Here is a 27,172-nt window from a genome sequence, read left to right as displayed (position 1 = left end):
CGTTTTATAGACCAGGCTTGGAAGTGGCTCGTATCACTTCTGCTCACACTTCACTGTCTAGAGCTCAGTCATATGGCCACACTTAATTGCAAACGAGATTGGGAAAAGTGGTCTAGTTGTGTGCCTAGATAGAAGAGGGGAATGGGTTTGGTGAAGAGTTAATCCTTTTCTGCCACAGATTTCTAATAGGTACCTCACACATAACATGTTAAATCCAAATTCCTGACCTTCCTTATCAAAACCTATTCTCGGGAATTCCCTGCCAGTCCACTGGTTAGGACTCCATGTTTCCACTGCAGGGGGCACGGGTTTGATCCCTGGTCAGGGAACTAAGATCCCGCAAGCTGTGCAGCCAAAAAAAAAAAAAAAGAATCACCAAAACCTATTCTCACATTCTCTTCCATTTTTGTTAATTCTATTCCTCCAGCTTCTCAGGTAAAAAACTATGGCCTCCTCTCCTCTCATACCCCATATATGATTTGTTAGCATGTTCTTTTGATGACTAAACCTTCAAAATATGTTCAGAATTCAGTGACTTTTTACCGTTTCCATTGCTTCCTCTTGTTCCCAGACATAACCAGCTTCTGGATTGTTACAGAAGTCTATAAACTGGACTTCCTGTTTCTACGATCACCCTCCCATGTATACCAATGCTCTTGCAGCAGCCAGAGTGATCACCTTAAAACGTGGCAGATCATGTTTCTTCTCTGCCTAAAATATTCTAATGTTCTCCTCATCCTCAAAGTAACTGTTTGATCTCTACTTATACTGAGACTCTTCATCCATTCAAAATGGCCTCCTTGCAATTCATTATCTTAATTGTGTTTACCTCAGGGCCTTTGGATTTAGTGTTGTCCTTGCCTGAAATTTTCTTCCATATGCATAACTGGTGCTTTCACCTCCTTCAGGTCTTTGCTCAAATGTTACTTTCTCTTGAAATCCTTCCCTAATCATCCTATTTAAGATATAAACATGTCCCCTGCTCCCTTCTTGGTATTTTCTGTTCCTCTTTCGTGTTTCATTTTTCCTATGGCACTTCTTGTCCTCGGTGGCAGATATGGCTAGCTGATCATCATGGTTTCATGTTGTCTTTCACGTGTAGGTTTTTGCTGGGAAATGGCTACCCGGCCAGTGACCCCATTTCCCATGTGGAATCATTTGATTTGGTAAGACCCGTGGAATGTGAGTAGAGGATGTGTATGTCATTTCTGGGCTGAGCTGATGTAGCATCTACTGGACCATTCCTATGCTCTTTACCCATTTCTTCTCTTAGCTTCAGGATTTCGATGTGTACTTTAGTTCTAGGCCTCTGTTACTCCATGTAACATTAATTAGCTTTTTACATCATATGTTTTGGAACCCATTTTATTTTGAACAAACTGCCTTGTATCCTTGAAATTTTCTTTTATGTGTTATTCATTTATTGCCTACACTGTATCTCAGAGAACTTTAGGCAAATTTCAATAACACATTAATAGGCTAAATCAGAAAAATAGGAAATTTAAAAATTAATGATGAAGACCCTCATCTTGTTTACATTATTTCAATAATATACTTACTTGTGTCCTTATTTCAGATATTTTTTTCCCTCTAATCTAATTTTTGTATATTTCCAGAGTTATTGTTCTGCAGTCACAATAGCCACTTAAAACTCATTCAGTATTTCCCCATTGCTGCAGGATAAAACCCAAACTCCTTAGTATGACGTGGCTGGTGTCAGGAGCTAACCTAGCTGGGAAAGATTGTTGAGCTAAAAGGTGTCAGGGTAGCTGATTAAAGTGACAAACCAAAATGAAAGAGTTAAGCCTTTAATTACTTAACTGCAGTGAAATAAGCAAGAGTTTAAAACTGCAGGACTCCCCTTGTTCCATTTTCCTCCTGGAATATTGAACCAGGGGACAGTCAGATGAATCAGCGTGGATTGGTTTAGATTAGTGTAGAAATGGGGGTGATCTCACGGCTGAGGGAGTCCTGAACAAAACACTCCAGCAGTTTTATGGACTCTTGAGTTTGGAAGGAGGCAAATGGGAAGGGCTCAAGTGGACTGAGTGAGAGTGGGGAAAAGTGTCTTCACGATTTCCCCTTTCTCCTCTAGTAAGAAGGCCTCACCAAAGGCACCTGAAGAGGACCAGTGCCAAAGCTTCAGATAAAGAAACCTAGGGATGAAGGTGCAGAGTCTAGGAATGCAAGCAAGTAAAGAGCATGACTGGCCAGTGGAGTCTGAGTCCCTGTCTGTAACTTTGTTCAGAGACTGCAATGCACTGGCTATACACCAAGTCTGATCTGAGGGGAAGGGCAGCTTTCCCCAAAGATGCCTGGCAGGTTAAAGTCTTTGTAATTGTCTGTGGTTAGGCCTGAAAAAAAAAAAAAATTCACACATAGTCCAGGAGTTGGACTCCTCAGATGATTCTCCATGATCTGGCTTCAGCCTATTTCTGTAGCCTCTTCTTTGGCCACTTCTTGCCTTATACCCTCCAGAAGTTCTGGAAACACTTAACTTTGGCATATATCTAATTATTTCTTACTTATTTGGCTTTGCTAATGCTATTCCTTCAGGAAGAATGCTTTTCCTTTTCTTATTCTCCTGGTTAGCATCTGTTAACTCTTAGACTCAATTTGCATGTTATGGCCTTCCAAGTAGCCTTCTGTTACTTTGGATACCGCCCCTCCATTGTGTTTTCAAGGAATGTTTTGAATATATTAAAAATTTCTCTTCATATATCTGTTTCTTCCTTTGGACAGTGAGGTCCTTGAGGATAATGACTCTATCACCAAATGACTCTTTAAATCTCCAGTAGCTGACACAGATCCTCGTGCATCATTGGTGCTCAGTAACTGTTTGTTGACTAAGTAGATGAGTGAATGAGTGAAATATAAACTCGTTAGTTTTTCATCCCTAGTCCTTTACAGTATGGCCAGGCCCCAACCTTTCTTTTATACCTCATTTCCTACTGGGACCAACCAAATAAGATTGCTTAATTTTCTGACCTCTGTACTTTTGCTTATGCTCTCTTAAAAGCCTACAGTGCCATCTTCTTCCTTGTATATCAATTGAAACTTGACCCCTTCTTAAGGATCTTTCTCAAAAATCTCTTGCTCCCTAAAGTATTTCCTGATCCCTTTAAAACATATGTGATCACTTACTCCTTTTTCTGAATTTCCAAAGCTCTGGATTTTTACTTTTCTTTTTTTTTTGGATTTTTACTTTTCTTATGGTGTGGATCTTATGCCATATAATTCTTTGTTTGCTTATTTTATCCCATTTATTAGATTGTAAGTGCCTTGAGATTAGAGACTCTGTTTTCCTCATATGAGTATACCTTATAGCACCTCAACCAGTGCTTTCCAAATAGTAGTAGACATTCAAAAAAATATTTGTAAATGAATATAATTAAGCCAAAGCAGAACCGGTTATTAAGAGCCAGAAAAAAATGAGATGCAGTAAAGAAAGAGGGGAAAATAAATCACTTCCGAATGTGAATAATTGCTTCAAAATTGAAAGTACTAGAAAGTTTCTAGGAGATGACAGCAACTATTGAAAGAACTGGCTTCCAACTGTCTTAAAAACCTGGAAGTGTAACATAATAAGCCCATTCTCCCCTGTGGATAAGGAGCACATACTTTTTGCTAATTTATCTAGCTTGCAAAGCACAGTATATATATTTTTTCTTTTATGCTAGTTAAAATCAGTTGTTTGCTTTTACCAGTATTTCCCTGAGAGTTTTGGATTAAAGGCAGGAAGTGTTGGATTATGCTGGGTTGCTGATGCATTTCAGCCTTTAAATTATTTATTTAAAGATATCAATGCCATACAATGGAGGCTGATATTTCTTTGCATTTTCCTTCTCTCCCTATAACTTGTAAACTATCTTAAGAACAACAACAAAAATGTGATATAGGGCCCGAGTTTGAGAGAAATGGATGTCCTCAGTGCCAAAGCAGTGTTCTTTGCTATGAGATTGGGCTCATATACTGTATATGCTTATAAACCATGTACTTTTTCTACATTTGGGGCAAGGGATAGGAGTTACTAGAAACAGTCAATGAATATTAATAGCTTCCAGACTTTTCAGTTACGAATGCTGACCTGCACTACACAATACTTAGTATTTACTTTAATTTTACTTATCTAATAAAGAGCAAAAGAGCTTTATAACCCCTTCCCCTACCTACCAATCTAGTAGCCTTGCTATTTCAAATTTGGGTGATGCTAATGCTGGAAAAATTACATATTTTGTAATTGTTCTTTATTGGAATGTGTGCTAATAGTTTGTCATATAATTTATAAAAAAATTAGGTCCCATTCTAATCTGTCATTTTATAAAAGGGATGTTAAAACTCATACCAGTACAATAAACTGTCATAATGAATATATTTATGGGACTAGTATGAATATCTTACCTAAAATACCACGGAAGTAGCATTACCAAAATCCTTCGGTAATGGAGAGTCACAGATGTGAGGTCTATCTATGTTTCTTGGTAGCTAAATTACTTGACTTCTGAGTCTCAATTCTGCACCTGTTAATTTGGGATTATATTTCTAATTTATAGGGTTGTTTTGAGAATTAAATGAGATCGCATGTAAAATACTTAGTATAGTGCCTGATACGTTATTGGCAACCAGTAAATTTTAGTTCCCATCCCCTTTCCAGGAGCATAATGTAATATATTTCTCAAGAGAGTGAGGTCCTATCTTCCTGAGGCTTCAGATTGTTCTCTGTGTGCACATTGTCCAGCCCTGTGACTATTTACTACCATGATCCTGAAGCTTGAAGACTGAAGACAGTCTCCAAATACAGCTTAAGCCTCCATTCTTTCATTCTAGGCATGTTTTAATACAAATTGAAAATTCATAACAGCATCAAATAGAAGGACTAGATACATTGATTAAACATAATATTGATTAATTAATTGGGAAACCAAATTATCATCAATATCAGTGACTTGGAAAACAAGTTAAATTTGGTTTCCCAATGAATCAATGTATAATAAAGCTTACATTTAATTTTTTATTTTATTGAGGTCCAGAAAGATCATGCATTTATCATCCTTACCCATCCCAGACATTCTCACCGTTTTCTTACTCATTTTCCTTTACCTTCCTTATTTTGGCCTGGCAGCCAAATTAGTCCTAAATCTTGAGTGAATTTAGCCAAGTGCTCTTTTTACTCCTGCTGTTAGGTTGCTGAGTATAGCTGGGGGTGGGGAGGATCACAGTTGTACAGATTAGTGCCACTATAGACGAATGGTTTCCAGTCTCTGCTAGACCTTCCTAACTACTTAAGTCATCCTTAACCTTTCCTATAGTCAGCTTTCTTTCATATTCCCCAAGACAACTTTTCTGAATTGTACCCCTCTATTCTATTCTTTAATCGAAACCGTACTATTTAATAACGGAAATAGAAATACTCAGACCAAAATCAGGCCTTCAGTTTTTCTTCTCTTTAACCCTAAACTTATTTATTAAAATGCAGAACCTTACAGCTTTCCATCTTGCCACAGACAAGGAAGTGACTTTGTTTACTTCCAAAGTAATCATGCTCTTTTCACAGGATCGTACCTCTTATCTCTTTCCAAAATTTGTTCCTTCCCTCCTCCCCCCCTTTAGACTTTGTCTTTTCCACCTGCACATATGCTGAAGTCTGTTCTTTACCCTCTTTAAATTACCATCATATCTCCCTCATTCCTTTCATTGCCCAAAATTTTTAAAACAAAGTCAGTATTAACTGTCTCCACCAAAGCATGAGTTCATTACTGTCTAGTTTTCTTTCACAGTGGTAATCAAATGGCTAATGGCATCACCAGTAATCTTTATATCTGTTAAATGGTTTCAAAGGCAAGAAAACCTGACTCTAACCGAAGTGAACTTCCTCACTTAAACTGTGAAGAAGTGTATTATCATTCAGAATAAGCAGTGTGGGTATGTAAAGGTGTTGGCGCAGGTCCTCAGCTCCATTTTTCTGTAGTTCTTTCAGTTTTGTGTCCCTGGATGTGTAAACTTTTCCCCAGTCTGGCTTCTTTATGGTTGTATTATAGCCGCCAGCAGCTGAGTCTAATATTTCCTTGTTCCAGTCAATCAGGAGAAAGGCAGAATTACTGTCCCAACTACTGAATAGAAGTTTTGCATTTCAGATTGGTGAAAAAATGATTGCCAGGAAATTTAAGCAATATTTGGCTTAAAGCTAGATTCTGGAACCAGTCACTGGAAGAATGACGGAATTATCATAATTGGCTTAGAGTCAGCTTTCTATAAGTCATTGAACCATCCATGTAAGAAGTGATAGATATTACAATATTATAAAATTGTAATTCTTAGGAAAGAGTAATTAGGAAAATTGCAATTCTAAGGAAAAGGGAGAGGATTGACTGTTAGATGAGTAACTGAGTACTTAAATTTTGTAATCATAAAACCCAGAGATCCCCCTAAATGGAAACACTTCAAATGTCCATGAACTGATGAATGGATAAACAAAATGTGACCCTTGAGCTTGAGGGGGTTAGGAGCTCTGACACCACCCTCCCTTAAGTTGAAAACCCATGTACAGTCATCCCTTGCTATTCATAGGGCTTGGTTCCAGGACCTGTGCTGGATACCAGAATCCAAAGATGCTCAAGTCCCATAGTCCACTTCCACATCACTGGGTCAGCATCCACGGATTCAACCAACCGCGAAATTGTTTAGTGATGTATTTATTGAAAAAAGTCAGCATACAAGTGACTCACGTAGTCCCAACCCGTGTTGTCAAGGGTCATTTGTATATCAATACAGTGAAATATTTTTCAGCAATAAAAAGGAATGAAGTACTGTTACATGCTACAACATGGATAGACCTCAAAAACATTACGTGAAGTGAAAGAAGCCAGTCAGAAAACTCTACATACTGTATGATTCCATTTATGTAAAATATCCAGAATAGGTAAATCTATAGAAGCTAATCATTGCCAGGGGCTGTTAAAGGGCTTTTAATCTTTTTTTTTTTTGAATCACGTTTGAAGTCACTGGTGATATCGCTTTAAGCACATGTTTTATCAAAGTAAATGGCATCTAGAAGTATCCAAACACTTAATTTCATTATTAACTGAAAATAATGCCTTATATTTACATAGCATTTTTCTGTTGTTAAAGCAATTTCATAGACTTCATTTCATTTGATTCCTCACAACAGCCCTGTTGTAACTGAACAAATTACAGTTATTTTATTAAAGCAATGGAGGCCCAAAGATGATAAATGATTTATGCAGGTCATAGATCTAGTACATGGTACAGCTAAGGTGATTATCTTTACTTTAAAAGAAATGAAGCCAAGATATTTTTATATCATATCCAGAAATTTTAAAGACTAGTGGTTTTTAATATAAATTACTTTGAAACTTTAGCTGCTGTATATTTTATACTATGAATTAGTTATAAATTTGATTTTAAAGAATCTCCCTTAAAAGATAAATTAGACTCAGTTCTTTGGTATTGGAGATAGAGATATTGGAAATGTTAAAGAAAAAATGCATTCTCATAGTCCTTAGGCTCTCCAGAAAGTTCCAAGACTAATAAAAAATGCCTTTAATCAGTCACTTACAATTTGACTTGTTTTAAGACTGGTCCAAACTTCAGAAGCTCCAGGCCAAAGCAAACACATTCACCTACCTTCTAACCTGTATACTGTGAAATCCTGTACATATCCATTCCCAAGGAAGGGGGAATATGGGCTGACTGGGAGTGGATGTGGGATTTCTTTGGGGGGAAAAAAACATATTTTAAAATTAGATTATGGTGATGGTTGCACAACTCTGTACATATGTTAAAAACCATTGAACTGTACACTTAAACAGGTGAACTTTATGGTATAAAAATTATATATCATAAAACTGTTTAAAACACAAAAACAATCAAAAGCTTCTCTCCATTCTTATCCTTCTCGACATTTTTATGCAGAATTAAATGTTGCTGGCCACTCACTGCTTTGAAGAGTCTTTGCTTCTTTGTCTTTTTTGGCACCATTCTATTTTGGTTCTTCTACTGTCTTATTGATTGTGAGAGGCAATTACTTCCTTCCCTATTTATTTCTTTCCTCTTTTGCAATTTTTTGAATACTGGAATTTCCCAGATTTCATTTTTACTTTTTCCTGTCCTTTCAATATAGTTTTCTCTGGATCTAGCACAATACCTAGCTAATAGTAAACACTCAATAAATTTTTGTTCGACAAATACCTGAATCCATTGACTTCCAAGGCTAATCAGTCTCCCAATTTTATATCTCTAGCCCAGGCTGCTTTTCTGAGTTCCCAAGTTATATTGCTTATTTATTAGACATACCTACCTAGACATTATTAGGTATCCATGACATGGTTATTCTCCCCAACCATGTCTACTTAACCTGCATCATTTTCGTTAAATAGCATCTTTTTCCCCTCATTGCCCTGTTCTGTCACAAACCTCAATTTTATTCTCATTATCTCCTCTTTTCCTCACCTCCCATGTTGAATGTCTCATCAAATCTTATCTATTCCACTTCAGATATGTCTCTGAAATCTTAGCCTCTACACTCCATCCCCACTGCCTTTTTTTATATTGCTGCCATGTAACATACAAGGCTGATCATAAATAATCCTGTATTAAGAAAGTTTGGTTGTCTCTCTGTTGACTATAAGATCTAAAGGTAACTACTTTAGTTAACTATACAGTGACTTTTGAAATCTTGATTCTAAACCTGTGTTTCCTACCTTAGCTTTTGCCACTCTTGAGGCTGCCTTGAAATGATCTTTCTTACCCAAACTCCCTTAGATAGAAGTGCCTTTTTAGGTCTCCATGCCTTTGCTATTTCTTCTGCTTGTAATGCCTTTTCCATTTTGCCCAGCAGACTGCTGTTTATCATTTAAATTTCTTTTAAAAAGTCATCTTGTTCATTCTTTAATTGATTATTTATTAAGTTCCTGCTTTGTTTCAGTTACTGTGCTTCTTGGTCAGTGAATTACACAGACACAAACTCTTGTCCTCAAGGAACTTACAAAATAGGTGCTCATTGAAAGCTTAATGAAATCTTCAGTCCTCCCAGGCAGGGTTAATTAGGACTTTCATCATAGCTATAAGAGTATCCAAAAGAGTTTCTAGAGGAAATGGCATGTGAAAAGCTCACTGGCTTTGAAGTCCATAGACTCTTATTATTTACTACTGATGGATAAGACTTAGTTTCTTCATCTTTAAAATGAAAATATCAGTATTAAATCATGGCAGGGTTGTTGTGAAGCTTGGTGATAATGTGTATAAAAGAGCATGATGTCTAGCACACAATAGCCTAATGCAGTAAATGCTGTCTACTTTAAAGTTGTATTATTATGGATATTTGATAATTTTCTTATCCTGATTATAATATAAAACAAATTTTAGGCTGAACCTAGCATAGTTTATTTGTATGTACCAAGATCTGGTACATAGTTGGCATTCAACTGATGTTTGGTGAATTATTTTTTAAATTAGATTTTTGGGGAAGGTAGAACAGTTTTGTGCAAATGGAGTGGCTACTGAGGTGAGTTTTAGGGCTTCTTGAATCCAACAATATCATTTATTTTAATTTTTCTTTCAGTTTTCTATTGTTAGAGTTTTAACTGGTAGTACAATTAACACTAGATTTTTATTTTCTCGTAACTTACTCCTGGTAAAAATGCTAAGTGAATAAATAAATGGTTAACAGGCTAACAACAGCCAGGAAAACCTTGGGATTATTTCTTGAATAATTGACTTTGTAGCAAAATTATATTTTTAAAAAATATCAAAAGTAATAACTAATTGAATGAAGATGGGTCACTAGTTATCTCTTAAAGCAAATAGAGAAATACACTGAATAGTACCATTGCAGAAGTTCATAACTACATAAAATGTAATTTTACATAATTAAATAATATATACGATGCTCTTACTGACTCAGTGTAATATAAACTCTCTATGTCAGGCCTCAATAAAGAAAGGATTCTGCTTTGGAAGATGTCCCATCTGCTGGATTCCATACAACTGAAGGATCTTTTTCCTTTTTGCTTCTTTTTTTTCATTAAGACAGCACAGTGCATAGATCACCTGCATTTGATTTATAGTTGGTACTTGGTAAACAGAGGTTTTAGTTAATATTCTTTCTATCTATCTGCATGAAGGCACAATAGATTTCAGTTTGTGAGATAAAGCATTCTTTTATATTGTACGATATCCAATAGTACCTGCACATTATTTCACCAAGATTTATGCAGAAAGTGAAACCCTTCTAGAACTTAAGCACTTTTATCTTCTAGCTGACAGTGCACTGAAAATGTTTACTGTACTTCTTTTAGAGGTTACCATTTATTTAAGTTGTAGCTAATGTCTAGCATTAATTTTTAATCTAAAACTATAGAAACAGAAGGTAGCCAGATATAGGAGTTAGAAAAACAGGTAGTATACAAATTTAAGAACAAAATATGAATACTAAAATTTTCTAGGATTTAGAACTTCTTTCTGGCCAGAAGAATTTATTACTGACTTCTCTTAAGGTCATCAAGATTTATCAGGTATTGTCACAAGAAAATAGGAAAGCTGGAAAATAGGAAATTTTTCTAATATACTTGAATTGTGACTAGCAATTCTTTTATTTTAAAAGAATTGCTAGTTTTTAAAACTAACAGTTCTTTTATTGATGTAGATCCAAGTTACATTAAAATAACACTAAATCCAAAGGGATGACAAGCATGCATATATCTGACTAATTTGAATAATGTGTCAATACATTTAGATTATGTAATAATTAGAATATTTATATAGCTACTATTCATTTCAGTAATTAACATTGTTCTACTTTAATAGAATGATAGTAAAACATAATATACCTTGATAAAGTAATATGAATTTAACGACTTCAGTGAAATAAATGTTAATATTTCTCTTTTGTTCTCAATTATTTTATTCTGCATATTAAATTTTGCTTGTTTTTTGACAACCATACCTATTTGTGGTCTGAACACCTTTTCCTACATCAGGGAAATACGAACTGTGTGACTGCTACTGATAACATCTGAAGAGCCTTGTTCTGTTCCCTATTCTGAAGATTAGATTTAGCTCGAGGAGAGAAAAAAGGAGCCTGAGCAAAGAAAAGAGAGGGGAGAAGATAAGGTGTTCTCAGAGCACCGAATCATTCTCCTAGGGTGCTTATGCAGCAGTGCAAAATGAGCATTGCACGACTCCAGTAGTGCCATTTACACAAATTTTGATGTGGACAATGCTCCTTCTAGTTGTGCAGTTTAATGGCCATATAGTAGAGCTCCGCTGTGTTACATATTTTTTAGAATTCTTATTTATTTTCACATCTGTCTTCTCCCGAGGTCGGAGACAATATCTTAATAATCCTTGTATCTCTAGCCACTGACTCAAGGTAGAGTCAATCATTATGATTAGAAAGTATTTTAGGAGTCTAATTCAATATCCATCCATTCAACACTGTTAATAGGCTGATTAGATTGCCATACTTTCTCTGAGGAAAACTGAACTTTAAAAAGTCTTATAATTTACATGTGGAAAATAATATATTATTTGAACCGTTCAACTGTTAGAGGAAACTGTGGGTCATCCCTTACTTACTGATTCTCTGTTTTAATATTTCTTCCTTTTCCAACTGATTGTCTTTTGGCTCATTCTTATTCATTTGTTTTACTAGATCAAATCACTGACCAGAGTGGGCCCAGGAGGAGAACAAATAGCCTATCTATTGATGCTTGAGTTGTATTTCCTTCTAAGATTTATTTCAACAATCTATCTGATTTTGTTCTTGTGGAACAGAAAGACATATTCTGTAAATAAAAATGGCATTGTTTTATATTATTTTATGTAGATTATAGCAATGTGTTAAAGTTTTATGTGTACAAACACATAAATGTGAAGGTTTTTTAAAAAGTGGATAGATAATTAGATGATTTATGCTTAGACTTTGAAATAGACAATTAGATCTATATTGTCATTTTAATCTTAGACTTTGAAATTAGGCCAAAGAAAGGGAGAGAAATAATTAGAAAGAAAAGTTAAGAGCATTTAATTTCAGTGTCATCCTCAACTTTTCAAAGACAAATATATTCCTGTTAGTCAAAGGTTTTAGTACTTGGAGCTTGTATACTAACAGGGGACCTAACTACTAGACCTTTTATAGAGAAGGCTTTATTTCCAGACCTAACAGAGCCTCGGCTTACATCCTGAATTTGAAAAGTTTTGGGGATCTTAGTCTTAATTATTAGTAGAAATGGATATAGATGAAGTTTGTGAATGTGGCATAATGTAGTACTAATGTAATTTTTTTGATAGATACAGATATATAGAGGTATAGGTATATAGTGATCTAGATATATATTTCTAAGGTCTCAGAATAAGTGATTTCTCATCTTATCCATGCATGTATTCAGTCAAGAATCTGTTTCTGAATACATGGAGTCTTTTAAATTTTTCTAGCCATACCATGGTGATAACTCCAAAAATATATAATAACTTATTTAGTTAATTCATAAACTTAAGAGAAGAGTGTTGGATTGATTTCACAAATTTTCCAATTTCGTATCCTTTTTCCCCTAGAAGGGGCTTTTGGAGAGGGGGTGGCAGTATTTCCTAAATAAGAGTGAAATCTTTATGTGAATAATCAAAACTTATAGTAAGTTGATGATTGAAACCTACACATTCCCCTTTCCAATACTGTTCACAAATTGTGACTCATTTTCTTGGTGATAGAGCTTTATACTGAGACTGTATGTTGTTGGAAGGAGCAGAGTTGGGAGAAAACAGTGAATTTTTAGGTCCTAGTCTCTTTCTATGTAAATGACTTTAAACAGGATAGTAATTATCTTCATCTGAAAATAATGAGTATGCCTTTTTTTTTCAAGGAACATGTATTACTCTAACCATAAGAAATTGGATGATAAATGCTATTTTTTTCAAATGAGGTTAATAACTCTTCCATTTTGAGTAAATTCCTTGAAGGTTTGTATTCTACATCACCTGGAGAGACTTTCAAAAGTGTATTGAAATTGTTGTTTTCTCTAGTTGATTTTTGTAATCCGTTCTAGATCTGTGATCTGAAATGAGTGATTTTGCTTTGTCTTGAGATTATTTTAAGTTGTTGTAGCAGGAGGTAGACTACTTGTCATGAGAAGATAGTCTGAGATGTAGTTTCGGGGGGGTGTAAAGATTATCATGGTTAGGTATAGATTTCTTTATTTTATTTGGATGGTATCTTTTTAATATTTTGGGTAGAACATTCAAATTTGAAGGCAGAAGTACATAATTAGGGTAAGTAAAACTTACCTCAAAATTTTTTCTACTATGTGAACAATTTCTCAGTTTCTAATGTATCAGTGCTTTTTGTTTCAGCCAAATGTCACCATTGTGGCCATTATTTGTTAGTGTCAAAGAGCACAAAAATAAATATTATAGTTCTGTTTCCTCCTAATTTTGATTATTATTCTCATAGATATTATCTTTGAGTTTCTGGCAAATTTGTGACTGATTTTATAATTCCTCTGGTTTTTCTACTGTATGACAAAAATTATTACACACATTCTTTAATAACCATCAGATTTGACTTCCCTCTCGAGCATTATACTAGAATCTATTGTTACCTAATTTAGTAATAATTTTATAATAGCAGCTTAACATCTCTTACAATTTTAGTTGTTATCAAGAAGAATGACATCACTTAATTTGACTCAGAATTCAGAAGGATGGATGAATGAAAAATTAATAATTTACCACCTTTGCATAATACTGAAGCATAGAATATTAGAAGGATTGATGGCAGAAAAGGTTAACAAATTTTAGCAGCTTTCATTAGCTTTACACCGTCATATGCTTGTGATGCTGACTGAAATAGGCTTTGTAGGAGATCTCAGTCTAGGGAACTAATTACTTGTGCCGATTGCCGCACTGATGAATAGACCTTCATTGTATCATTCCCCTGAAGACGAGGAGCAGCCTGTGATTCACGACTGCATCCTGGCTGATATTTGATAATAATTTTAATAGATAAATGTAGGTAGGCAGAATGATGAAGTGCCTATCCAAGCTTCATGACTATCAAAGCCATACACATAGCCATCTGTGTACCGCCTTTCCCCCACTCACCTAAGGAGAATTTTATATTATTAACTGAGTTCAAACAACTGTTTTCTTTTGCTTATATGTGTCTTCTGTATGTATTTCTTATTTAATTTAAATGAAATCATAATACTAGTTTTCATTTAAAATGTGGACAGCAAAATAACAAAGAAGAATAAAAGAGTTTTTTAATTTTTCTTTTCGAGGACTGCAATTCTTACACTTTTTTGTATGCCATTTAGATTACTTTATATTTCTTCCTCTTTATGCATGATCAAAATCAACAAAGGAAATCTTTGCTGTTCCCTTGTCTCCCCAGCATTCTCAGAAAAGAGCATAGGATTCCTACTGTTTTTTAAAAATATCTTCTTTAAATAATGCACTATTTGTTATCTGTGCTTTTATTAATCAGATCATTTTTAATCACTGAAGTACTTATTTACACATCTATTTTGAATTTTTAAAGGTAGCATCTTTAAAACATCAAAATATGGGTAACTTTTATGTAGGTATTTTGGGACTATCAGTTGGTCAAGGCTACTAATTTGTCAAAGCTGACAGGTACAATTTTATTAGCTCATGAAATACAAGTGAGATTTTACTTTGCATTAGTCATTTTTTGCAGAAGTTTTGATTATGAAATTTTTAATTTCATTATTGAAACTTAGATGTTTTCATGTTGTGTACCTTTAGTGAATAAATACATTCTGCGGAGATTTTTTTAAACTGTAACTGGAAAAACTTCATATTAGTATTTTCCTTAGAAAATATTTTTCAACATGCTAGATCACGATTAGTTTAGAGGAGAGAAAGTTGACATTTATATATTGCCATGTAAAAGATCTACATAATTGGGGAAAATATAGTAGAACTTGAATTGTGTGAACCCTTTAAAAAATACATTTCTAAAAGTATGCTTTTGATACAGCAATTATTGCACATCATATAGCATGTAGTTTTTAATTAAATATAAAAACAGACTACATAAAACAGAAATCCAATCTGATTTGCTTGAATATAGATTGCTGTTTCACTCTATAGGAATGGTTTATTTAAAAACAGTAAATGGAAAAGAAATGCATTTTCTTGTGTTGTTCTAAGCCTCAGGGGCTAAATGTAATGAATATTTTAAGAGATTATTTTAATTAAATTCCTGCACATCTAAACAGAGTAATATTTTATTATCACATGCATAACCATGTAACTGAGATATTCATTAAAGTTAACACTTTCTGGACCAAGAATTCACGGTATGATTTACTGACCTTGTGCAAAAAGGCACAAATTAGGAAGAAAAATGAAGGGGGACAGACTTTGATTAATATAGGTAATGCTATACCATATTTATAATAGCCTTTTCCCTATTCTGGTTTATAAATGCAGCCACAGAGAAAGGTGCCCTGCTGAGGCTGAAATGAGGCTGAAATCAGAGCACATGCCACTAGAGTGTGGGGAAACTGATCACACTGTCAGCAATTCATTTCAAAATGATGTATTTAGTGCTCATTTCACCTTCCAAGAAAAAGGAAAAGGAGTTCCTTAGACTGGAAGGTGATATTGTTATTTTCAAGGACATACCTAAGTTAAAGATTGCAGAAAGGGGAGTGTGAGGTGGAGGGAGAATTAAGAGGAATGGGAGGAAAAAAAAGGCAGAGCAAACAAGGAGAGCTTTATGCAGAAATTCAGTGCTACCACGCTGTTTGATAATTGCTAACATATGTGGCTTCTCTGTTTCATTGTAGTCGTCCTCGTGAGTTCTGGCGCCTCGACTACTGGGAAGATGACTTGCGGCGCCGGCGACGATTTGTGCGTAACCCTCTAGGATCGACACATCCTGAAGCGACACTAAAAACAGCCGTGGAACATGGTCAGTGTATAAACCACTCCTTGCCAATAGCAGCAGGTACAGTACTTGGTAATGAAGAGCATAACTTCATTACTACAAGGTACTGTAAAATGGTCCAGTGCCACATTTCACAGTTATTCACCCCAGAAACAGAAGTTAAATTTTTTATAGTTAGTGTAGGGTCCTATTAAATTATGGTGCCAAGTGTATTTATTTACTGTGTTACACATGCAAAACTTACTTAACATAGACCCTTTGTTTCAGAGTAGGAAGATAAAATATTTCTCCTTTTAAGTGACACATTCAGCTTTGAGTAAATTAATCCAGGATGCCTGTCTTAAATCCATGAATATCAGAAAGACAGCATTTACAAACCAAATATGTTTCTAGGTTCTGTTGTGTGTATATGGTTTTCCCTCAACTATGGTATTTTAGCATGAGATGATGAAGCGGGAGAGCTGGTAATAAATGTCCAAGTGCCTAGATACTTTCTGAGCCTTGATTTGTAGATGGTTGTGATAGACGCCTCCTGGAAAAAGAGAATAGACATTATTTTCATATGTTCCTGTTCTGCATCATTTTGTTATCAGAGCTTAACAAAACATTTTCCCTTTTTTGATATAATGCATAGCACTATGATTCAGTTTAGGTAGAAGCCTGATGAGCAAATTGGAAAAACTGAAAAAGTCCTTTGGATTTGATAATATACTCTCTTTGATCATAGGGTTTCACATAATGTTTTATAATTTTTGAAAGCCAGTTAAGATTTATTGATTATGGGGGAAAATGTACCTCTCCATATTAAATTGTTTTTGATTTTATAAAATAAATATTGGTTAGTTTTAGTAAGATGAGAAATAGTTTTAATTTCCCTTTTTCAGGGTATTAGTTTAACATGCAGCAGCTTATGGTTAAATGATAGTATGTAGTATACAAAGTAGATGTTAAATTACTTTCAAGAAGGATATTAAGAATTTAGATTACAAGTCTGTGATCTTAGGTTTGGCCTCAGTCAGGCAGCTTAACCTCTTGCACTCAGCCTTAAAGAGCCATTTCTGGAAGAAAATGTCCACAATATGTCATCAGATATAACACCAAATGTGACATCAGTCCTTTAAAATAAATGATCATACAGAGAATAGTCAATAACAAAGTGATCTAAAAGCAATAATAGTTGCAGGGCCCTGCATCTTCAACTACAGGAGGTGGAGAAGGAGAAATAAGATGTAGAATTAATTAGACCACTTTTGCTTTTAAGGTTCAAGTACTTTTTACGTGATGTTATACATTTCAGAGTTATATATCTATTTTTATTTTTCTTTCATTTTGTTTTTGTCTTTTTGGCTTTGGTTAATGACCCTTACATTGAAAAAAATTAGCCTTTTTGTAGTTTTATTCTTTTTCAGTCAAAAAGATGTTACCATATGCACTTAAAATTTAATAAGTATCTTTCTGTCTTATTAACTGTCATTTAACATTGAGTTGTGAGTTCTGAAGTCTATGAATGACAATAAAAATATTTTTATGAAAAATTTTCCCTTTATAGCTGGACAGGGGGACCGGGTTTCTAAAACTGCATATAGGCAAATTGTTAGTCCTTTATCCTGAAAGAAACAGCAGTAACTGAATTTAAAATTTGTTGTATAGATTTAATACAGAGCTTATTAAAATCATTTCAATCAAAAATAGTACATTTAACTTTGGGGAATTATAGGATTTTTCATAATGAATAAATTTTAATTTTGTTGTTGAACTTTACCTTTTAAAATAACATTATCATGTCAACTGTTTTAATGCTAAGAATCTGATTTTTAAAAAAGACATTTATTAGCAATGCTTACTGTCATTGAATACTTAAAATCCTGTATAGGAGCAGATTTCACTGTAATTACTCTAAATAGTAATTGAAAGTTTAACGTAATATTAATGATATCTATGTTTTATTATGCACTTTTAAATTAAGAGAGAGAAGTAAAGTTTATCATTTTATTTAATTCCATTCTATTTGGTAATATTTTATACTAGTTTCATAATGATTAATATTTAAAGCACTCTGAAAGATTAAGAATATAAATTTAAATCTGAAATATATTTTTAAAAACTAACTAAATGTGTAGTAGATGCTTCCAATTAAGGGGATATGTTATATTTAATATAACATTTTTTTGAAAAACGGTAAAAGCTCTAACTAATCATATTTTATATACTTTTAATTTTAAATAATAAAGAACTATTAGTTTTGGAACTCAGCACACAGATTGTAGTGTGGTATTGTTTGATGTTGGCATAATTTATGCTAATACATTAGGTAGGTGAAGAGCTTAATTTTTTAATGCTTTATTAATTAGAGTATCTTGTAGTTGACATTCAATTTTAATTTTGTGTTAATTGTGAAACTCTTTTTTTATCCTAACTTAACTACAATAAGGAAGCTAATAAAAATAAATATATTAAGAATCAAGAATGCAAAACAAAACAGTTAATGTGATCAAAAAGCAGATGAAATCATAGAATTTATTGTGGGTGAATACTATGCTTCAATGTTGAATTTGAATAATTAAAATAGATATTACTGAGGATAGTATGTCAGTTTCATACTATTTTATGACTTCTCACTTTTATTTGTAGTTGATTTACAAATCAGGACAGGAGACAGGACATTTTGAAAACGCAGAATCTTAAAACATCACGAACTATATTATTATTATCAAAGGAGGACATCTAAATAGAAATACTGTTGGAGATTAGCTATGTATTTTAGTAGTACAAGCCATCTATTTTATAGATTGATTTGATTTGAAGGAAAGCCTCTGGTGTAAGGGTGGCAGAGTAAATACCTGAAGAGTGATGTTCTCTGTTCAGGCGATCAATACCAGCCCCATGACTCTACTTCTGGCTACCTTCTAGTTAAAAACAAATTTTTTAATTCTGACAATTTAATTGCCCTTCCCAAGTTCACATTAACTTGCTTGGGGAAAAGAGCTTCAGGTAATTTTTCAAAGAGAGACCCTCCAAAGTGGTTATTTATAAAAGTCATTTTGTAATGGGAGAATTCTTTAACTTTGTAGAAACTGAGTCATAGTTTTAAATTAAAATTAATACTTCCTCTTATGATTAAATATCCTTTATGGAAATTAACAGCAGGAAGCAGAGGTGCATATGTGTTTCTTGAGGGCATTTTCTCCAATTTTATAGTTTTAAAATTTATTAGAAATCAGTTTTCATGATTCGTAACGTTCTCCTAATGCACAGAGACCAGTTTGTCAGTTATTTATTATCAGAGCATCTTAGATCTGAAAAGAACCTAAGGCTAAAGTCTAGTCTAACTTTATTCTTTACAGATAAAGAAACTGAGGAAACAAAAGTCCAACATAATCCTTGGTAGATATAGAGCTGAATCCCAAGTTAACTGATGACTAGTCAGATTTTCTTATCATTGTGCTATGCTGTCTTCTAAAATTCATTGTTAAATATAATGGGAATTTTATATTCAAATTAAAGCCATGTAAAAAATGTTTTAAATGATGGAAAGATTGATTTTAATTCAAATGCTAAAGCAGTTTAGCACTAGAATCCTATTGAATTTAAGACATTTTTATTTTGTAGAGAATGTGCATGCTAATAGAAGTATATGAGGAGTATTTAACATAGTTTTAAAAGTATCTTGCAATCACATGGAATGATACAAGTAACTCATTTGATTTTCTAGGAATGACAGACCATGTAAAGATCCTAAATCATATCCTTCTCTCATATCTTCAATAATGCTAGATACTTACTACTGCTTCCTTCTTAGGATCAAATACACTAGTTTCTTTATCTAAAACTTTTGAGAAACCCATGATCATTAGGAGATGAACTTGGCTTGTTCTCCTAATTATCCTTTGTAGTTTCACTAATTTTTTTAGAGTAAATTTTCTTGACTTTGGAAATTGCATAAACTATAAAGGGGAATTAGCTGAGGGCAATAGTTGTATATAAGGTATTCTTTATGTGTCATGTTCAGAATAAACAGCTATGGTATGTATTGCACGTCACACTAAGTGGACACTCATATTTATTTTATGTACAATTGAGGTCACTTTGTTATCCCAGTAGTTATCTTTTTTTTTTTTCAATTAACAAAGTGGCTAATTCTTAATGTATCAGTTTTTTTTACTATAAAACGGGCTATTGATAATTCCAGTTCACTTGCACAGTGGACTTCTAAAAAGGGATTTATATATCATAGGTAGTACAGTTTTCTGTGTTCTTTTTTCTGTTTTAATTTTACTTACCTAGTCTGTGTTGCATAGATAAATCAACTCATGCCCAGAGCTAGCTCTAAAGAACTTGAACTTTACATTTTGAGGACCAGCTTTTCTCTGAGCCCTCTCATTGCTCTTAGCCTCAGTGAATCACAAGTTACATTTCAAAGAGAACATTTTTTACAGATTTCTCCAATTTTATGTAACAATTGCAGTTTAGTTATTAAGTTAGGATAAATATTAAATCCGAATAATATATGAGATTAATGAAGGCAGTTTGTTGATAGTGATATGAAAAATTTAAACAGTTATCATGTTTGGTAATAATTTCATTAACCAGAAAAGATCTGAATCAAGCTTTAAAATTGAACCAGAAGTATATTTTGACTTCAGTTAACTTTTATACAAGTGTAGGATATATTCACAGAAAATATTAAAATAATTGATTCTTGTTTTAATGGTTGATTGAGTATAAGACAAACAAAATTTAAAAATACGCTTTTCCCAGCACATATAAATATGATAATTATCTTTTATTTTATGCTGGGGACAGTTTTGTTCTAATTTTGAAAAAAAAAAGTTCTTTAGCAGAAAGCTATTAGACCACTGAGAATTGAACACCAGCGCATGTGGTGTGTATTAGAGTACTGTTGGTAATTTTACTGCTGCTAACTTAAAATCCTCAAGGGGGAGTTAATTACAGGAAAACCATTCTAAATATCAGTAAGCTGCATATTTTCCATGACAAGAGCTTTTTCAGTTGAGGTTGAACAATTCCAGAATCTGAGCTTGTAAAAATAAGTAAATAAATAAATAAAAGTGGTGTTTGTATGCATACAGTAGACCTATAGTACTTAAAATTTTTTTTCATAAAATTTTAATTCAAAAGCTATTGTGTTTTAATTTGTTGTCAGCATGATGAGAACATATTTAAAAATTTAAAATTTCAGTTGGAAGGGATAAAAATTTATTTTTAGTGGTCATTGAAATGAATGTAATTTATTTACTGAGCTATTTTAAACCATTGTGTATCGCCACTGACTACTCTTACTGTCATTTTTTGTAAATGTTTTCAGATTAAAGAGTTTTTTTCCTTCTTTTTTCCTTTCAAATAAGCTTGGTGTACTTCAGGACATGTATGGCAATAATCAGAGAAAGTAATGATCGAGCTGTTGAATTTAGTTTTTTCTGATGTGTTTGGCCTGTGCTCATCAAATTTAGGTTTGGAAATGAATATGTTTTTATTCTGTACTTATTTATTATAATCCTGACTTAAGCTTTTAAAATGCATTATGAGAAACATAAGAATTAGTAAACTAACCAGTAAATTACATATATGAATGTCATATTTGTATATTGGTTATTTTCATTTTCTATGGCATAGTGGTTAGAAGCCCAGATGCTGGTGCCACACTGACTGGATTTGAATCCTGACTTTTACTTATCACCAGCTGTGTTGCCTTGAGCAAGTTATATAACCTCTCTGAGCCTGTTTGCTCATGTGAAAAGGAGAATTTAGCAGAGGGTATATGAGAATTAAATGAGTTAAATGTGTAAAGTGCTTTGAATACTTTGGCACATGATAAGTGTATTTAATATTAGCATTATTATTATTATTATTTCTGCTTTGATGAAGGAATTATAAACCCAGGAAATGAGAATGTAGCATACTGATTTTGTACTAAAATCTGACTGGCAACTTTTAATTTATTACAATTTACGTTGTAACAAACTATAGAAGATGGTGATTTCTCTTGTGTTTCTCAGTGACCAATTTATTTTTAGTAAAATTGATAGTAAATTGAAAAAGATCTTGTTTGGGCTAAGAGCAATGTTTGTGATTTCAAGGTAAGGAAGTATAAATGCTTGAAATATAAACAATGATATAAAAACTCATACTCCTATTTTCCTAAAAATTAGTGTTTTTTGGGTATATTTCTTTATAGCATTTAAGAAAATAGAGTCATTTCAATTAGATACTTTTAGTTCTTTTCAAATATTTATTGAGACCTTCATATGTGTGCAGCATACTATGCTGTATGTGGGTATGAAGGAAAATAAGATTTTATTCATCCATAGAGGGTATTCAAAGCTAAATATAGAAAGCCTCTTCCTGTGACTTTCTTATTTAATAGAAAGCTTCTATGTTCTTTTAAGTAGTGCCATAAGTATTACATATAAATGATATACATGGTGAACTTACAATAAATATGATAAAAATAAACTTTTACCTTTAACATTATCAAATAACCATAACTATTAAACTCGGAGAAGCTTTGATTTGTCTAGTTAACTAGGTAAGATACATGTAGTTTAACTATTTAGAATAAATTATATAGATAAATATTAGTCATGTTACTGCAAACTGAGTGCTTTATCCTTTCTGGGTTTGGGGCCTTATGCCTAGGCTGATACTGCAGTGGAGAAAAAAGCCTAGCCATCTTATTTCTATATCAGTAGCTGTTGCCTGGTGGATCAGGTGCTTTACCTCTGGAATTTCCCTAGCTGGAGACTGGGCATGTCAGTCATGTAATGAGGATTCTGAATTTCCCTTATGTGACACTACGCGCTTTTAAAAATCCCAGTCCAGAAGTTAGTATCTGCTTTTATGTATTTCTTAAGGAGAAAGCTGCTCAAAGCAATGGGAGTCACCTTAGAGGGATATGGGGTTTTGAAGTCAGAATTTTGAGTTTCAGTGCTGACTCCTTCCAGCTGCCCCCCTGCTCCTCTTTCTGGTTCCGTTGGTGGCTGTAGGTGCTCCGCAGAGCTGCTTCTTTCCTCTCTATATCTGCTGTACCCTTTCCCTCCTTCCTTCCCTTCGGCTGCCTGGTCCCAGTGCCTTTGAGTCTGGCGCTGCTGCTCTCCACAGGCCGCTCCAGTTCAGGCGGTGTGAGGCTCTTTGCCCAGATGCCTCTCATCCCAGGCTTTCTGTTATGTTTGCCCCCGGGGTGTCTTAGCCCTTTAGTTTAAACACATGGAGGAGGTAGTGTTTGAGCCTCCACTTAGTTTCCACACTGCCTTGCTCTTGGAGATTTGTATAAGGGCTGGAGTAGGGGTGTGGGTGGGGTGAAATGTGGGCAAGGTTAGTGTGAAGGAAGGAGGGAGGATGGAGTAAGAGGAAGAGCATGCCGTTTCTAAGAGCTGCTATAGCTTTATTAGTGTCAGATATGGCTTCAGAATCTCGCCTAAATCCTCATTGGCTGTGGGTCTCTCTTAGGTCTGTATTTATGGATTCTCCTTCACAGCCACACCCCAACCATTTCAGAATGTTTGTCATTATAATATTATTCACAGGAATAAATCAGTATTCCTTGTTTTTCAGTGTTAAGCAGGTATTGTTTCCAAAACTAAGTTCTGATTTTTTTTTCTACTAACAAATTTCAAAAAAATGTGCTGCTTTTGAACCCTCTTCTGCCCTAAATATAAGTAAATAAAAGGCTTAGTGAGCAGTGCAAGGGTCAGATTTAATGGGATTAGGGTTCTTGTTCAAGGTAACATTAGACTAGGTTTGGGGAATCATGGTTGTCAGAAGGAGCGTGTGGGCATTCCTGATCACTTTCCCCACCCTGGATGACTCTGGGTAAAAACAATTGACCATCTTGGGCCACCTATCCTTACCTCAGTTCCCTGCCCCTCGGCCAGGGTGCTCTTCCCAGACCTGATGGACAGCTTTGTTTCCTTTTCATTTCAGCTGCAGATGAAGATATTCTTGCTAAAGGAAAACAGTCCATCAAGAGTCAGGCTTTAGGAAATCAGAACTCGGAAAACGAGATCCTCCTGGAAGGCGACGACGATACTCTGTCATCCGTGGACGAGAAAGATTTAGAGAATCTCACCGGTAAATTCAGCGGTCGTGCACGTACTTCAGCTAGCTCTGAGCCAACGTGCATCTAATTACTTAGTTTTTCAGCTCTGCCTGAAAAAGCAGGACTACCAGCTTTACACCCACAATTACATTAAATGAAGACTGTTTTTGTTCTTCTAAACATTTCCCCCCAATCTTCAATAGTTTCCCTGTCATTTTTCTTTTCTGTTTACCCTACTCATCTTTTTCTTTTATGAATAATCTTTACTGAAAAAGAAAAAAAGTACAAAAACAGCAACAACAAAACAAACTTGCTTCACCCATCTAATGGGAGTTACCTAATCTCTACAAAATGAGAGCTGTAAGTAAAATTATGCCAATTGCTTTGTAAATAAAGCTTGGAGGTAGATGAGCTATTTGCTTTGATATACAGGTCTTAGGGAACATGCTGCATATACATTTAACTCTCTCAAAAAATCCATTCCAAGAATGCTATGGCTTTTCACAGGATTCACATATTTTATCTGATGTAGCAATTTTTGATTTGCGCTCTGCAGATTTTCAGTTTTACTTCCCTTATGGGAAAAATTCTCTTGTTTAACTGGAAATTTTAGTCATTCATTAAATGCCTTTTTTTCTTTAATGCCTGTGGCTCTGTCCCTCAAGGAGGAAAGTCTGAAAGATTCTACAGCTTCTGTAGATGAAAGTTACATAATCTACTATTTTGATAATTTTAAAGGCATGAAAAATCTTTTATTTAGTGACATATCCACAACCATGAAATGAATGATAATGAAAAGCAAAAACAGATGATGGCATCTTCTCTGATGGCTGTAAATCTCTCTGTAAAGTAAAATAAAATTAATTGGAGTTTACTGTTAAGGGATTTGGGGCAGGAGTAGAGAGTAAGGTGGACACTGCTATTCTCTGGTCTTTTCCTTCACATCCATTTACTCATTTCCTCCTCCTTTATTTTGCTTCTATTCTTGCTACTAGTAATACATTCATACAGTAATAGAGGTGAAAGGGGAGTTTAATTATATAATCTTGACAATGGAAATAGGATTAAGAAGTAATCCACACTAATAAAGTGGTGTGGGTTAGAAATGAAGTGGAAATTGTCAGGGGTCTTCTGCAGGACCTAGGCTGCCCTAGCTCCTGCAGCTGTCTGCTTACCCTGTAATTGAATGTCTGAGAATGATTGAAAAAATGTTATTTCTTCTCAGGATTACATGCTAATGTACGGAGGGCAAAGGAGACAGCAAAAGAACACATAGCTGCTTATTTCATCCATTTATAAGGATGAGCTTTGGGAAATCATGGCTGTCCTGCAGTTATCTGCTGCCCATCTGCAAACACAATGTATTTGTACACTGGGAATAGAGGGCAGAACCTGCTCTGATCTCTGCAGAGCATCCGTCCTATTGTCCCGCTGGCACACATTAAGATTGATGTGAGATTAAGGACCAGCACCCTTCTAACAATCGATGGAAATGTCAATTCATCTGAATTTTGAAACACTTATTCACCCATTGATTACCTGAATAGGTGTATCGTGTTTATAGGCACTATGTTAATTCAGAACTATAAATGCCAATCTTGTCTTGCTGTTTTCGTCACCTATCGGATTTTTACAATGAGGAATTTACATGGGATTTCAAAAACTTACTACATCTCTCTCTACATAAATATGTGTATGTATAATTATTATTTTTAGTCCTTATTTTAGGTTTGGCTCTAATATACTTTATGCTCGTCTATCTATAGTGAATCTATTGTTTTCAGTAGCAGGCTGATTTGTCTTTTTGATAAGCCCTGTGGAGATTTGATTATTCCAATAAAAATTCATTCACTTGGAAACCCACCCTCCAGCTGTTTACTCCCAGAGTCCCTGAACTACACTAATACTAGATTTGGACGCATTGAACAATGGAAAGGCAGGCTTGGAAAAGAAGTATTTTTACCAATCTTTCATGGGGTAAAGTTGTTATGGAAGAGGTTTTGTGCCAACCTGGCACAAAATCTTTATCAGAGAATATGGTTTAACGTTTCTCACTTCATTAATAAGCTAGTAATCTTTTTGTAATAATGCCTCAGCCAAACTCTAAGCTAACCTCTGGCCTTGGAAGCCTATTGAGTCTTCCTTGCTCCTGGTTGTTTTTCTATGTTGTTTGATAGCCTGAGGCTTGTTTTCTAAATGGAATGTGGATGGACTTATTTAGGCAGAGTCACCTTCTAACCAGGAGATTAGACCAAAGCTAGGCCGACTCCCTATAAAATAAATGAATCCTAGTTTACTGTTATCATTAACCGCCTATTATAGATCTCTTAGTATGAGAACCCTAACTTTGCATTTTCAGAGGGAGATTTGGGGTGGACAGAATTTGTAAGTGTAAAAGGGGTAAGCAGGCAATTTGGTGCTAGAGGTGAGAATTTAAAATTAAATGAAATTTCTGGCTGAATCCACTTAATTTTTTGAAAAATATCATTCTAACTTGTTTGGCTTGTCTTTTCCTTTTGGCAGGTCCTGTTAGCCTGAGCACACCAGCTCAGCTTGTGGCCCCCTCTGTTGTAGTAAAGGGCACTCTTTCTGTCACCTCCTCCGAACTCTATTTTGAGGTGGATGAAGAAGACCCTAACTTCAAGAAAAGTGACCCCAAGGTGAGGAATGGGTTTCATTTTTATGATTTTTTTTTTTTTATGATGGGAAAGTGGGCTGCTGTTGGGTAGGACTGACATTAATAAACTCTGATAGAAATAGTTTGAATTTCTTGATGAATTGCTTCTGCCTATATGCAAGGCAACTATCTCCTTTAGCTTATGAATCCCTTACCAGCTAGTTAGATTATTGAAGTTCATTTAGATTCAAAAACAGTTTCCATTTAATTGCATTTATCATTAGCTCATTCAGGGGTGGGGGGAGAACCTCAGGGAATACCGTCTATAAAATATATTTTGCCTCAAAGGGTCCAGGGTGAATTAAGCTACAAAATTCAGTGAGATTGAGAGTGGAATTATTTTGTTTAGCCTTTATATTTTTCTGGGTATAATACCAATATATCACTCTCCTTGCTTTGTCCTCCTGACTTACTACTCTGACATGCATGCAAGCATGGCTTGTATCTGTGAGATACCTCTTTTTCCCATTACCTGTAGTCGATTTTACAAGGTACCGCATAAATTCCT

At 34.4% G+C, this 27,172-nt stretch overlaps 1 protein-coding gene across 3 annotated transcripts in view; it reads left to right on the top strand.

Annotated features, from left to right (window-relative positions):
• LRBA (LPS responsive beige-like anchor protein) overlaps window positions 1-27,172 on the top strand; it is a 750,846-nt gene that overhangs the window by 424,387 nt on the left and 299,287 nt on the right. For all 3 annotated transcript variants that reach the window (XM_068542607.1, XM_068542608.1, XM_068542606.1), the window contains exons 38-40: window positions 15,831-15,955; window positions 23,873-24,019; window positions 26,511-26,647. In XM_068542607.1, the coding sequence (XP_068398708.1) occupies window positions 15,831-15,955; window positions 23,873-24,019; window positions 26,511-26,647 (409 nt within the window). The remainder of the gene's footprint in view (window positions 1-15,830; window positions 15,956-23,872; window positions 24,020-26,510; window positions 26,648-27,172) is intronic.

This window comes from Eschrichtius robustus, chromosome 4, assembly GCF_028021215.1.
Source record: "Eschrichtius robustus isolate mEscRob2 chromosome 4, mEscRob2.pri, whole genome shotgun sequence".
NCBI classification, from domain to species: Eukaryota; Metazoa; Chordata; class Mammalia; order Artiodactyla; family Eschrichtiidae; genus Eschrichtius; species Eschrichtius robustus.
This window is presented reverse-complemented; position numbering and strand designations above follow the sequence as displayed.